General features: G+C 35.1%; 3 protein-coding genes and 1 non-coding gene across 6 annotated transcripts; 1 reads left to right on the top strand and 3 right to left on the bottom strand.

The window, feature by feature from the left end:
• Positions 1 to 33: 33 nt before the first annotated feature.
• On the bottom strand, positions 34 to 115 carry TRNAS-CGA. The gene has a single exon. It is a non-coding gene; the product is annotated as a tRNA-Ser (tRNA).
• An 858-nt stretch (positions 116 to 973) lies between these two features.
• LOC111458625 (multiple inositol polyphosphate phosphatase 1-like) lies at positions 974 to 9,461 on the bottom strand. 3 transcript variants are annotated; one of them, XM_023101386.1, is made up of 12 exons: positions 9,223 to 9,461; positions 8,317 to 8,398; positions 7,438 to 7,731; positions 7,133 to 7,291; positions 4,977 to 5,117; positions 4,474 to 4,530; positions 2,867 to 3,005; positions 2,310 to 2,414; positions 2,003 to 2,193; positions 1,559 to 1,600; positions 1,388 to 1,475; positions 974 to 1,258 (listed from the first exon to the last, which is right to left on the bottom strand). In XM_023101386.1, the coding sequence occupies exons 1-12, from the start codon at positions 9,342 to 9,344 to the stop codon at positions 1,227 to 1,229; spliced, it is 1,452 nt and encodes a 483-aa protein (XP_022957154.1). In that variant the 5' UTR covers positions 9,345 to 9,461; the 3' UTR covers positions 974 to 1,226. The 3 variants fall into 3 exon arrangements, with proteins under 3 accessions (XP_022957154.1, XP_022957156.1, XP_022957153.1); XM_023101388.1 differs by having other exon boundaries at positions 974 to 1,252; XM_023101385.1 differs by lacking the exon at positions 974 to 1,258 and having other exon boundaries at positions 1,335 to 1,475.
• Positions 9,462 to 9,707: 246 nt separating this feature from the next.
• LOC111458662 (40S ribosomal protein S4-3) lies at positions 9,708 to 12,176 on the top strand. Its single transcript, XM_023101426.1, has 5 exons — positions 9,708 to 9,840; positions 10,485 to 10,562; positions 10,665 to 10,845; positions 11,140 to 11,237; positions 11,522 to 12,176. The coding sequence occupies exons 1-5, from the start codon at positions 9,838 to 9,840 to the stop codon at positions 11,954 to 11,956; spliced, it is 795 nt and encodes a 264-aa protein (XP_022957194.1). The 5' UTR covers positions 9,708 to 9,837; the 3' UTR covers positions 11,957 to 12,176.
• Positions 12,177 to 12,830: 654 nt separating this feature from the next.
• LOC111458521 (ferritin-3, chloroplastic-like) lies at positions 12,831 to 15,189 on the bottom strand. The gene is made up of 8 exons (XM_023101259.1): positions 14,775 to 15,189; positions 14,203 to 14,286; positions 13,913 to 13,973; positions 13,755 to 13,842; positions 13,566 to 13,627; positions 13,427 to 13,492; positions 13,272 to 13,335; positions 12,831 to 13,142 (listed from the first exon to the last, which is right to left on the bottom strand). The coding sequence occupies exons 1-8, from the start codon at positions 15,080 to 15,082 to the stop codon at positions 13,099 to 13,101; spliced, it is 777 nt and encodes a 258-aa protein (XP_022957027.1). The 5' UTR covers positions 15,083 to 15,189; the 3' UTR covers positions 12,831 to 13,098.

Below are 15,189 nucleotides of genomic sequence, written 5' to 3'. Positions count from 1 at the left end.
GGGGGGGGGCATAGTAACGGAAATTACAAAAAGCGTCGACAGCAGGATTCGAACCTGCGCAGGCAAAGCCCAACAGATTTCGAGTCTGTCTCCTTAACCACTCGGACATATCGACGGGATGTTTTGAAAATAATATATATATATATATATATATAATATATTTATTTCAAGAAATTAATAAAATTGTCTATGTTTTTTCCTGTTAGATGCCATTATATTTGATTTGTAAATTCTGACGTATCATTTTCAGTGGTCGCATCTAAGCACTAAAAGACCAAAACATATATTTAAAAAATAATCACTAAGCTAATAAAATATATTTTTAAATTACGTCTTAAATTTAATTTATTAAATTATAAATTTAGTTTCTACAAGAGAATATTTTAAATATTACTCGAATGCTCATACCATATCACTAATTAGTTCAAATTTTAGTCAATGATATCCGAGCATACCAAAGAAGAGGCTCATATCATATCATTTCAGCAATTAGTTCAAATATTTGTGAATGATATTCGAGTATACCAAAGGAGAGATCTTGTTTGTGATTTCATTTTTAGTCCAAAGAACATTGACTCTCTTACTACGACTTGAAATGTGATGTAAAGAAGACCAACATTTCACATGGATGGCTGGATTGAAAGAACACCCTCTTTAGATATATTGCCCCTTTAATTATTTGGTTTCATTACTATTTACTATTTACGAAGAAAATAACTTTGGAAAAGTTTTATAGGTGGTAGATCTTTTCATTCAAAAAATGTCATTAAATCCTTTAACAACTGACTTTAAATTAAATTACAATACAATTAATCATACTTTTAATAGGATAAATCACTAATTTAGTAACGATGGCCCGTGATTACTTTAGTTTCATCTTGACGATCTGTGAAGTTTCAATTTTGCCTTGCTTAACAAAATATTTTCTGGTAACCACAAACATAGATATTATAAAGGGGTTGGACAAGAATAGTAAAAGGATGAACAAGCTCAATCCTTTTCCTCATATATACATATAAGAATGAATATCGTAAAGAAGTAAAACCTAAAGTTTGTATAATTTTGTAGTAAAAAAATTGAAGCACTTGCCTTTGGCGGTATAACAAAACAGCAAGCAAATACAAAATGGCATCAGTCTAAATCTTTGAATCAAAGCCATGTGAAACAGATGGAAGCTCAAGCTCAACGAGACCCGAAATTAGCACATAAAGTGAGTTAACTCTTCCCTACAACTCAGATCTGAGTCTAGCGTCTGCGTCCGCGGAAAACAATGTCAAGGACAAAGGTGTTGTACAGTTAGTAAGCAACATTTGTTACAATTCAACTTTTAGAGGTCATTTATTGTCATTGCGCAACCAGAAGAGCCAATGGAACAGTGATAACTTACTTGATTCGGGCTCCAGCACAGGTTCTTCCCCATCCACAGTGCACAATGTGTCAAAATCATGTTCAAGATGAGGAGCCACAATGTTTTCCTGCAAAGAGATGACAGCTTTAATAATATCATTCGGTGGTAATAAAATACTTGCGTATTTCAAAAGGGAGGTGGAAATTGTACCATGAACACTTTGAAGGAACAAAAATCCGAATTGTCACAACCCTATTCATCCAAATAAAAAAGATTCGTAAGGACTGTAATGTGAAGAAGCTAAAAGGTCAGCAAGAAAAGTGAACAATGAAAAACTTTGTGTGAGATCCCATATTGGTTGGGGAGAAGAACGAAACACTCTTTATAAGAGCGTGAGACCTCTCTCTGGGAGAGGCCTTTTAAAAACTTCCCGAAAGGGAAAGTCCAAAGAAAACAATATCTGTTAGCAGTGGGGTTAAGCTGTTACAATTTGATGGGGTTGAGTTACAATTTGAGATGATGAAAATCCACCATTCATGATTGAGAATCGAATGATGATGAATGTAGTTCATTCAGTAATAATATATAACATGAAGTTTTATGAAAGTTCAAACGTGAGCTAAAAAAAATAAAAGAATAGGAAAGGGTGCTAACCGGCATTGTTATGGGTTCTTCATTATGCAAAACTCGCACAAAGTACTTATCTGACAAGTTAGCAGGGCAGCTATAGAGAACCAGCATGTTATTCCCAGCAAAAGGTGCAACGGTGCTTCCCTTCCATATTCTAGTAGCTGGAGGCTGTGGAGGAAGTTGCAAAGGCTGCTCCCTTAGTGTTTGTCCAACATCTGTGATATTCAGATACCAAAAATCCAAAGATAAGAAAGGAGCTGCATAAGTTTACGAGTGGTTTGATAATACAAAAAATAAGGGGGAAAACTCGAAGATTATTAAACGCACTTACCAGGTCCTTCAAGGAAAAGCCCGAGCAAACATGTGAATGGAACTACAGTTTCAGCATGAGCAAAACGAAGTCTTGCCTTCTCATAGCTGCCAAGAACTAGCTTTTCTACCAAGAACAGAATGCGAAAAACACAGTTAGACGGATAAGAAACTCTACTAAATAACTTCCAGCTTTGACCATTCAAAAATTCCATTGGGAAAAGAAATAGGAATAAAATGAATGATATTCTTTTGTTGGGGGGTGAAAAACGAAACTTTTATTGAGATAAAATGAAGAAATACAAAAGGCCATACAAAAAACTGCCTACCGAAAAAGGCAAACACTAGCTATATAAAAAAGGTCTGATTACAAAAGTCCTTAGAAACCACCACCCAAACTACCCAAAATGAGGCATCAAGCCTAACCCTCAGACAACACCTCCCCCAAAGATGTCTTAAGGAAACTCAGTGATTCGACACAAAAAACTTCTGCTAAAGGCAAAAGTAAGTACAAAGGTATGAGCTATTCGGAGAGTAAACAAGAAAATATAAACAGCAGATGTGTGTATATATATATACCTTCTTTGGCCTTGATGGCTTGCTTCATGGATTGAATAACATCTTCCAACAAAGGAATTCCCATTTTATAGTTTAATGAATTACCATAACCCTTCAATATAAACAACTCCACATCATCCGTCCACTCCAACAAAACAACCTAAGCACATAGGACAAAGATTGCAAATCTGAGAACCAACAAATGCAGAACTACCAAACATGACTGCAGCAAGCACAGCTAGACCAAAATCATTCAACAAAAAATTCTATACAAGCGGATTAGAAAGAACTGTAAAATCTGATCATATCGATAGAAAAAATCCCCTCGTACAAGCTAGCCTCATATATGGATTCACTGCCATTCAAGAAGGACACCACTCTCCTGGTATCACCTACTTAACTGTTAGAAAGACAATATGTAGGTGCTTTTTGTTTAAAAGATTTATTTATTCATTTCCTTCAATTAAGTTAATTAATTATATTGTCTTTAAATGAAAAGGTACATTGACTTTGCTTTAATGGTTTATTTTGAATTTTATATCAATACTTAATTCTTTCTTTCAATTCCTTGCATGGTAGGCTATTTTCAAACTCAAATGAGGTCAAATTGATTCTATAAACAATTTTGTTTAGGCAAGATTTTGGTCTTATCTTTCAAATTTTGAATTAAAGTCAAAATTGTAAGATTTTTACTTTTCTTAATTGTGTACAGCTTTCCTAATTTGATCGATTTGACTCTTGAGTTGGACTTTTATTCTGAAAACCTCGTAAGAAAAACTTCACTTCGGCAAGTTTTCACATTCCAAGTCGACTGGAGCATAAATCTTGCAAACAATAACTATTGCAGTGTGCCATTACAACCACGATTCTTTTCCTGCTTGTCAAACTGAACCCATCATGCTCTTCGACATTTGTATCAGATCCTATACTTTCAAGCTACCTAAGCTTTTTTTTAGCTTCTCTCTAATGTTGGGATTTATTTAAATGTATTCTTGGGAGAAGATTACACAGTCCAAAGGAATTCTGGATTCAGTAGATGGACGCACAAGGAGAGATTGTTCATGGAAGCAATCAACCAAAAGAAAGAAAAATTACGGCTGAAACAGAAAGGAGTTAATTACGGCTGAAACAGAAAGGAGTTATTTTATTTGTAAACCTAAATCAAACATTTAACTACGTTTTGTGTAATTGAGTGAATTTTCATTTCTCGGTGGCCCATGGATGTAGGTTTTACAGGAACTGAGCTACGTTAAAAGGAAAAAAAAAAAAAAAAAAAAAAAAAANATATATATATATATATATATATATATATATATATATAGATAGATAGATATATACACACACATAGCAAATCAGTGTCCATCTTTTTTGTCTCAACCTTCAGCATTTTTTAAAAATTGTATCTCTCCAACTAATTGTAGCTTGATTTCCCATCTTTACTCTTTCAGATTTGTAAGAAGGCAACTATACTAAATACATAGCAACATTTTCTGTTCCTTCTAATAAACCTTAATTAAGGTATATTTGCTCCACGAAGTATAAGCATTTTTTAAATACATTTGAAACCAAATCCTAACACTAGCATGCCAGTAAGTAATAATCTGAGGTAAGACTGATAATCCAAGTACCTCGGAAGGGCTGAAAAGTCCACAAGCTTGATTTGTTATGTTCAATAACGATGCCTCCTGCAAATGAAGGGCAAGGGGTCGTTTTAGAATCATAAACATTTTTCAAAAAAAGCCCATCTCGAAAACAGAGAGGGGGGAGGTGGGGACTGAAGATCGATATTTCTTCTCCCACCATCAATTAAATTGTTTCTTCCCGGAAAAAAAAAAAGAAAAAAAAAGAAGACATTTCCTCACCGTTAATTAAAAGATTTTTTTGTGACTTTCAAATATCAACGTTAACAAAGCACCAAGATCATCAAGAATTATAAGATCTTTTTGTTACTTTCCAAGTACATATGGCAAGATAAGAAAATGACCCTTTTTCTGCTAGGAATGGCCGTAAAATTTCAAAATACATATTCAATATTCTTGACGGGGATATTCTACGGGGGATTTTGACTTCCTGTATTCAGATATGAATGAAGACCGACTTCCTGTATTCAAATATATGAATGAAGAATCACCTGCTTACAGAGAAACCAAAGTGATGAAATGTGCAGCCGGGTAAAATTTAGCCCATAACGTTCAGTGAATGACTTAGTTATATCATCAAGTACAGGTTCCTTGAGTTTATCAACGGCAGGTTCCTGATTCTTCCTATAATCCTGCATTGAAAATTGATAGTGATGAATGACAGAAATCAGCCAACCACTAAAAATCTATTTAATAATGGAGGATTTAAGGCTTGAGAATAATTTAGGCATATGTAGAGTAACTAACGTTGACCTACTGAAGATTTAAACAGCCAGAAATAAATCGGTAAAAGTTCCGGACAGTGTGAAAGTCAGAAAATTCTAGAATAATGATGAACATGGGAAAGATGTCATGAATGTACACAACAAGTTCATATTTTTAATACTTAAAAAAAAAAAATTCGACTCGAGTTCAGGAGACAAACTTTTGGTCGTATACTCACTTCAGTAGAAACGCCTCTTGTTGCACGTGAGATTTAAATTCCTTCATTAGTTCTGAGACTAATATATCTCAAAGAACTATGGGAGACTATTACAAAAATACGACAACCTGATACATGACACATGTTCATGCATGCACATTGCAAAATAATAATAATAAAACTAGTCACACCGATTGTCACAGGACTCTGGCCCTCTTATTATTGTGAAAATTCTCCCTCAAATCCACCAATTTCTTATAAGCCAGTTATTTGATTAGTTCCAATAAACTAAATTATTTTTACTCCTAAATTCCTGCTCATACCTCACTGGGAAAAAAATATATAGCGAAATAGAGAGTGTTGAACATCACAATTTTAAAACTGAGGGAGGTAGAAGATAGAAAATAAATCATATGACAAACTCCCCACAAAGAAAAAGAGGAGAGAAATGGACAAATGCACAATCAAATGTTACAACGGGAACGTACTTACTCACAGAGGCTACAAGTAAACTCAAGGGCGCTAAGCTATAAGACATAGGCATTAACTCAAAGGCAAGCAATTGTCCATGAAAAAGTCACACTTGATCACTTCACTCATCCAAACACAATTACATTGAGTGAAAATTGGTTCCCCGTAACATTAAAGCAACGAAGTATCCAAACAGAGGGAAGCCTCCAAGGCAGATGAACGTTGCCGAAATCCCCTCAAATTAGCACAAATATCAGTTATGGAATAATCTAATAGAAAACCTTATCAGGTTTGCACCAAGAGGCAGCTGAAAACAAATATAGTAAAAAAGATGAGTAAAACATCTCTCTGTTCCCCCAAAATGTTTGTGGTTTCTCTAAAGCTACGTATTCCACTTATCAAATTCAACCAAAGGACTTTTACCCTCTTCGTAGAGAGATGTGTCAGCAGAAGGATATTAAGGTTGATGAAATTTTTTAATGAAGGGGCATAGCCTATCCAAAAGCAACAAGAAGAGAATTGGCAAAAAATCAAAGCAAAGGAGCAGTGGACAGTCCTGCGATTCAGAATTTTGATGGCAGATATAGCATCATTTGGGTGAGAGATCAAGCAATGGGTCCCATTAAATCCTCTATAATTCTGGCTTTCCAGAAAGAGGACACTACATCATGAAAATATTCTGGAGACACAAAAGTGGACTACAAAAGAGACTAGTATACTCACTCCCCTCCTTAAACGACAGAATAGCCAGCAACTACAATTTTTCCTTTAGGGTGATTGATGCCAACTACAATTTTTCCTTTAGGGTGATTGATGTAATGCTAGTTAACTCTAAACTACATGTATTCTATTATGATGCAACTAATCTTTATCTTTCTTGCATATCCTAGAAACATTTGTGTCTGAGTTCAAGTCGAAACTATGGTAACAGATAACCATGGGAATGATTATTATATATGCAGCCAACAGCATGGTTTATTTATTTATTTATTTTTTACCGTCCATCATCAAATGATCATGTTTTAAACACCTGCAACAAATAGACAACATGTAGAAGACTACTGAAAAATTACATTTGCATACTGGTTCAAGGGTACGAGTGCTAGATTCATCATGCACGAGCTAACACATAACAACAACAAAAGTGCAAAACAGTAAACAAAAATATGATTGTAATGAAAATAGAAATATGCAATCAATCTTTGGCAAATATAAACTATAGAAATCAGAAGATAATTAAGAATTTATGATTACCTCGTACTTCTGACAACAATCAAAAAACCTAAGCATCGTATCACTGGCACGACTCTCACTGATGACAGAAAAAGCTCGACGACGATCTGATCCAAGGCTTCCTCTCCCACTAAATAGCCCCATACCAAATGCCACAGCACTAGCTGATGCCCGAGGAACCTAATTATTCATGGAGGAACAAACATAAGCATACATATTATGGTACTAACAAACAAATGAGACTCTTTAAGTCTATATCCTCCCAATCCAATACAATTAAAAAATAAGAGGTACACAACACAAACAATGCCAAAAGAGGAAATAACCTGAGTTGCTTTAATTGTATATACTTCTGAGCTATAATCATCACTGAACAAGTCAGAAAACAATTTTCTTGTTCGGATCCCAAGATAATACAATTCTTCCTCTCCTTCAGGAATTAATTCTCCACCCTTCACTTTTCCTCTCCAAGGAGATTTCCATCCCTTAAACCAGGAAGGAGCTTTACGCAGAGACGAGTCATTTCCTACAGCACCTCTTATAAGCATGTCTAATTGACTTTCCAAGTTGTTTAACTCTCTGATCCGTTTTTTGGTTGGATCACGAGTTCCATGCCTAGCCTGAGAAAAAATAAACCATTAAATCTAATCAAGTCTTGTTATTAGAAAGCAGGAACACATTTAAGTCTAATCTATTCATTAATTTGGAATTTATAGCTTTCAAAGAGTTCCAGACAAGTCTAATCAAATATTGTTATTCGAAAGCAAGAAAAAAATATCAAATACACCGTGCAAAAAGATCTGGTATGTAATGAAATATTGATACATTCACATACGCACAAAAATACATATACTCTGCTAGAAACCGTGGCAGGAAATCAATCTTGCATACCTCCCTTTCTATTGGGGATTATTGAGGTACCATTTGACATTTAAGTTCATACAAGCAACCTAATACATATCGACCAAAGAGAAAACTGTGGAGTCAAGTGATATGGAACAGAGAAGGAAAATCAATCTTAAGTTGGGCATACATGATGCACCCTAAATATTCATAGTTTATCAATAAAATTCTGAAATATACTCTTTTATTTCCACCCAATGCTTTTATGCTCGTAGAACACAATAATTCCCTATCAATAAGCATCATGAAAGGTAATTAACCAAACTGTTATTGGAAACCAACAAATTTGGAATATAAATTACCACAAGATTTAAATGAATTGGAACACATCCATCAGGAGCGGGAGCAATGTTACTATTACGACCATCATTTGCAGCACTATACCTGTCCAGAAAGATCAATATTAGAAATTTTATTTTTTACTGTGACATTGTACTTCATGATTATTGAAAACATACTTTTTTTTTTCTACAAGAAAGAATAAGTTTTTATTGATATTTGAAAAGTAACAAGAACAATAGAGACGAAAACCACTCTAGGCTGCACAAAAATTCCTTGCAGCCTAAGAATACAAAAAGACAGACAGCTTCCTGAATATCAAACTAGTAAGCCACTCAAGACAACTCAAATTTGAAGTCCAATTACAGGAAAGCTTTCCATTACAAATAATCTCATTGATTGAATAATTTTGTACATCTGGAAGAAACTAAACATGACTTTCCAATTACAAACATAATCCAAAAGGCGATCACAATTGCATATAGTGGTGATCTAGAATCAAGTTGTGGAGATCTGTAATTGCTTCCAAAATCCAGCAAGTAAGTTCCACTATTAAAATCGTGACGTTTAAAAAAAAAAAAAAAAACTGGGTGATCAATCCATCCGCTGACTTTCTTGTCAATTTCTCTCGTGTATTCGAGGATGGAAATGAAGACAAATTTTAAAACACATGATTTCTAAGTTTCCATTTCAATCGTCCAATCAGGAACGTTAACGTTTAAAACAGCTATCAAACAAGCTCATCGAGTTTCAGAGATGTTTCCTATGAGTCAAATCATCAATCATTCGCGCGAAAAACTAAATGTACACTAAACAAAACAAAAAAAAAAAAAAAAAAAAAAAAAAAAAAAACACGACGATAGATTGAAAAACAGCCAATTAGACAGCAGAAAACCAGCGAAATAGATGAGAATGGCAATGGAGAGAACCTGGTAACAGTGGACAGATGTTGCTTTATACTGAACGGTGGTTGTTCGGCTCTCGAACTGGTGAACAAGAACAATAAAACTAGAAGAAACATCGGCATTACAATTTGCTTCGTTCCTGCCATTCATCCTTGCAGAGAGAACGCATGAATATAAATAATACAAGAAAGCACCGAGAAACTCTCTCTGGTGAGAAAATTACAGAAAAAGAAGGAAGAAGATCTCTGCAAAACTTAATTCATTTAAACCAATGATCGAACCGAAAATCCGTTATAGACCGGTTTTACATTCATTCCTTTTTTTTTATTTTAAAAAAAAACTAAATTAATAAACATAAAAAAAAAAAAAAGAAAAAAAAAGAAAAGGATATTAGTATAAAATAGTCCATTTAATTATCTCAGAAAGCCCAGCCCAAATCTTGCTGCGAGAACCACTAGGCCCAAAAGGCTTTACCCTAATTTCAGCACGATCCCTTCATACTTGAAGCTTTCATATAAATAAAACCGCCGTCGAACCTATTTTCTTGTTCGCCTCTGCAGAAGCTCCAGCTCTCTACCCGCAGGCGCCGGCGGCAATCTCACTGAAGGGTTTTTCTCCGTCGAACATCGTTTCGACAATATGGTCAGTGGATCTATCTAGTAGTTCGTTTTCTCTGTTGGTTCATATCTCCATTGATTATCTCCTTTAAGATGTTCTTTCTCGTTGTTTCCAGTTTTATTTTGGTTCTGCCTGTATTTTGTGATTTGTTAGGTTGAGATTTTTTTGATGAGTTTTATATAAGAGTGATCCTTCTTGCAAGCTCTTTAACCTGTAAAGTGACCACAGCGAAGGGCTCGGCTTATTAGTTCATACATGATTCAAAAACTCTCCAACTCAACTGGTTTACCCTAGGTTTTTACGTGTTTACATTATTTAGGGTTTTCATTTGTCCACTTTTGGATTTGTTTTTTCGTATAGGAATTATAAGCTTTATGTTGAGTACAAATGTTTTCCCACGGTCTACTCTAGTTATTTTTCCAGATGAACGTGTTATAGAGTTTGTAGATGATTTTGGTTATGCTACCGATCCTTCATGAAATTTAAGTTCTCTATTTGGTTTTGTTGTGTAAGAGTCTGTGTTGGAAGAAGGCGTGGAGGGTGTTTACTAAAGAACACAATTAGTATGGTCGTCCTGCACTCCCAGAAATATGCATACTATGATGGTTTCAGCAAGATGTTTTCCTCATATTTTTGTTTACTAAAATTAATGTATATGGCTGTGACAGGCAAGAGGATTGAAGAAACATTTGAAGAGGCTCAATGCCCCAAAGCATTGGATGCTCGACAAACTTGGTGGTGCATTTGTGAGTGAAAGTTCTAGTCTTCGTTTCAGTTTACATTTTATTTTTACCTACGCATTAAACTTATTGCTGACATTCGGTTCTACCTTTTAAATCCCTTTGTAGGCCCCCAAACCTTCATCAGGACCTCATAAATCAAGGGAATGTCTCCCACTTGTCCTCATATTGCGAAACCGATTGAAATATGCTCTCACATACCGTGAGGTAATTTCAATTTTGATGCAACGACATATTTTAGTTGATGGGAAGGTGAGAACTGACAAGACGTATCCGGCTGGCTTTATGGGTATGCTGATCTCAAACTTCTATTTATTCTATTGTTTCAGTTTCAATATTTACTGACCAGAAGATCTTTCAATCAATTCATCTACCATATTTTAACTTTATCAGCAAAGTTACCGTCTGCAAGCATGATACTAACAGTCACCTGTTATGTAACGTGTTTCAATATTTTGATTGTCAACTTGTTTGGAAGTTGTTCTTTTGAAACATGTCACTGCTTGGAACTGATGTGTCTTTTAGTTGTATAATGTGTTCTGTTTATTGTATTTTTAATGTGTTACCCTTATTTTTGTTGTAGATGTTGTGTCCATCCCCAAGACAAATGAGAATTTCCGGCTTCTGTATGACACTAAAGGGCGTTTCCGCCTTCACTCTGTCAGGGATGAAGAGGCTAAGGTTTGTTATTTGACCTGTCATTTGTTGCAAGCATTCCTGTTTTTTAGAATGTAGGGTGCTCAGGATACAGAAAATAAATGCAATTGCAAACAGTGTTTTTTTTACTATTGTCTAAACAGAAAATTACACTTGTAATACCAATCTTCATTTTTTTCTACATGATTCCTGTAAGTCAGCTGTTTTCTTCCCTTGGTTAAGGTTTTTGATCTTCATGTAGGGACATTTTTTTCTATGTGATAATCGTAATGGGATGATTCATGATGACTGTGATATTGTCTTTGCAGTTCAAGCTCTGTAAGGTTCGCTCTGTGCAGTTTGGGCAGAAGGGAATTCCTTATCTGAATACATACGACGGGCGTACCATCCGTTATCCCGACCCCCTGATCAAGGCAAACGACACCATCAAGTTGGATCTTGAGTCTAACAAGATTGCTGATTTCATAAAGTTTGATGTAGGAAATGTTGTCATGGTGACTGGTGGACGAAACAGAGGTCGAGTGGGAATCCTTAAAAACAGAGAGAAGCACAAGGGAAGCTTTGAGACGGTCCATATTCAGGATGCAACTGGGCATGAATTTGCGACTCGGCTAGGCAACGTGTTTACACTCGGGAAGGGAACCAAGCCATGGGTTTCCCTCCCCAAGGGCAAGGGTATAAAACTGTCCATCATTGAAGAAGCTAGGAAGAGGCTTGCAAGCCAGGCAGCAGTTACTGCTTAAGAGTTTGTGTTGTTGTAGTCATGGATTTTCAATGGTTTTGATTTGGCACATCTGTTTCTTGAATTTTGCTTTCTTAATTATTTATGGGCAAGTTGAGATCTTTTAAGACAATTTATTTCTACTAGAAATTTGTGGAGGCTGTTACTTCTATATCATGATTTTGTGGAGCAAGTTTTGTGGTTCAAAAATTCTTGCAGTGGACTGAGGCCGAGTTAGCTGATTTATAGTGTTGTGAGTCTGCTCTACCCTCAATTTTTATTTCTCCACTGGTTGTCTTCTGGCTTTCATAATTCTAACATTTTTTTTTTAAAGAAATGTGGACTTATTTTTCAGAAGTTGATAGAAAGTTTTAATTATTTTAATTGAAGAATTGGACTAGAGTATTTTTTTTCAAGCTAATGTCTGATTCGACAAAAAATTTAATTAGCCGATTTTTGGAATTTGAGAGATTAATATTTGCATTAAATACATTAATTTCTATATAAATCATTAATTGCTATTTATAAAAACATAGAAGTTTAGGCCCCCTACGATCTTAACTTTCTAAACTACAGATTTTAATTCTAGATAGGTAATGTTTATAAATTAATTTTCCAAAACTAATTTAATAATTAAAATGAAACTCAATAGACTTGGAAATTGATGAATTAAAACTTGTTAATGGATCTAGGAGAGGGGGAGAATATCTAATATTTAATCCACCAAAAAATAAAAAAGTCTTTCGTCTATTAAATTAAAAAAAAAAAAAAATCAATTGTGGAAGGATCTAATTAAGAATTTCAATATTAAAAGTAAAATAGAATTTAAAAAAAATTAAAATTTGACAATTTAGCAAGACCGATTGTCTTAAATTGTCACAAGCGCCAAGTCAAAGTGGTACAAAAATAGGATGATGATAATAATAAAAAGAGTGAAATCTCCAATTACAACGTCAAAACAAACCTTTGAAAACCAAAGCAAAACAAACATAAACATGTTAACGAGAGGAAATTCTAACACAAATCCACCCCTAATCATCTCCCTATTAAAACTACTAAGAACCATCACAAGCCAACCATACCCAAAGCACAGCCCAGAGCTGAACCATTTTATTTTCATATTTCACTGCACTTAACTCTATGCAGCAAACCCCATTCCATTGTTTATGCTCCCTCATGAAGCAACATCTGATCAAAGTGCCAAACTCCTGAAAATGTTTTCAAATGGGTTCAGAAAAAATATCGTTAGCTGACCGGGGCATTCTATTACAAACAATATAGAACGAGAGAAGTAGGGCGGAGCAGGGTGAGGCAGGGCGAGATGGGTGTAGTCTTACCGTGTCCCTTGCCCACTCTTCTTAGCTGAGCAACATACTCTGAGATTTTCTTGATTGCTTCAACCTACAATGGTGATGTTTGAAGAATTGAGAATAGTTGTGCTTACATGAGAACAATACATGATCAATCACGTCTTATTTATGGGTTATATTACCTGTTCCCCCAAATATTCGCTTTCGACAAATTCAGTCAGCTGCACATCACCATTCTCTTCAGCCACCTAAAAGAGAAGGCAAGTTATAAGCATAATTCAAAGACTTCCAAACTAAATGTGAAAGCTACAAAAGCTCTACCTTATGCAAGTGAAGCAACTTCTCATTGGTTAGCTTCTCAAGGGACAAAGCAAGCTCCATTGCTTAGAAATTAAACGAGAGACTTCATTTAGTGTCACAATCAACAACATGTAGATATTTTCATAAACCAAAGTCTTCATCATTAATGTTGGAAGGTCAATATCATTGAAATATATACAGTCAACTAACCATATAAGGCATCTCCCTTTTGCTCATTGTCATACTCACACAAGGGCTTAATCATACTCTCCAACGTCACTCTCCCACCTCGTTTGTTCTACAAAATAATTCCAACATCAATAAATAATCTTAAAACCAAAATCAACTTTTTGCCTTAACTCAACTACCTGATATTCCATCAATTTCTCAGCATGATCCCTCTCTTCTTCACTTGATTCCTTGAAAAACCTTTGAATAACACCATTTCAGTTCTAGGAATTACAGAAAAAAGAGACTTTAACTATTGAGGGACGTTTGATAACCATTTTCTTTTCGAGCATTTTGAAAATTAAGCTTTAAAAACACTACTTCCACCTAAGAATTGTGAGGTAATGAACATAATTTTCGAAAACAGGAACCAAAAAAACAAAATGGTTATCAAACATGCTAAAAACAAGATTAGATAGTCAATACTCACTTGGCCAAACCCTTGAGTGCTACGTTGTCTCTATCAAAGTAGGCAAACATGGAATGGTATACATATGATACATTGTATTCAACACTGTTATGAAATCCAATTGTTAGCTTTATAAAAAGCACATATCCAGAAATGTAACTCCAAACCAAATAATTTCCATAAAATGAATCAAATTCATATTTAAACAGCAGTACGGAAACACCAAACAAGATATGTACGTTTCACAAAAACCAACAAGTTATTTCCATATAAAGAATCGTATTCATATTTAAATACCAGATATTAAACATCAAACCAAAGACATACGCTTCAGAGTAAAATAATTTCCATATAACAAGAATTAAAACACCATACCAAATATACGAAGCAGATAACCAAAAATTAAAAGAATCGAGCAGAGAATTATAAAATCAAGAAATAAAACATTTCAAAAGATGATCACCACATACAGATCTTCCCAAAACAGAACACAAACTACAAAAAAAAAATCAATCAAATAACTCAAAAGAAGATCCGCAAGAGAAAACGCACATACAATACTCCCAAATAAAAAAACCAATAAGAAAACTCACTTAATCTGCTCATTAATCGCAGCCTCACAAGCATCGCTATACTTCTGGCGAGCAATCGAGACTTGAGGAGCAGTGGGAATAAGACTGAGCTCCTTCTTGACCTCCTCAAAGGGCTCAAAAACCACTCCCGTCAATGGCCGAGTGTTTGAGCCCTTCGAGGCTGAAACGATCAAACCACCACCATTTCTAACCGAAGAAAGCCTAAGAATCGAAGACGACGAGGACGACGAAGCAGAAAAGAGAGGAACCAAATCCTCCCCTCGAGAGTTAGCGACAGAGAAGGCGGCCGAAGGAGCACGAAGAAGCATGATTGAGAAATTGAAGAGGATGAGAAATGGATTTTTGAGGGTTTTGAGAGACTGCGTGTGTTGGAGCAGTGGATGAGGATGGAGGTGGAGGGGATGACGAGAGTTGA

The sequence above is a fragment of the Cucurbita moschata genome, unplaced genomic scaffold, assembly GCF_002738365.1.
Source record: "Cucurbita moschata cultivar Rifu unplaced genomic scaffold, Cmos_1.0 Cmo_Scf00021, whole genome shotgun sequence".
Taxonomy (NCBI): domain Eukaryota; kingdom Viridiplantae; phylum Streptophyta; class Magnoliopsida; order Cucurbitales; family Cucurbitaceae; genus Cucurbita; species Cucurbita moschata.
This window is presented reverse-complemented; position numbering and strand designations above follow the sequence as displayed.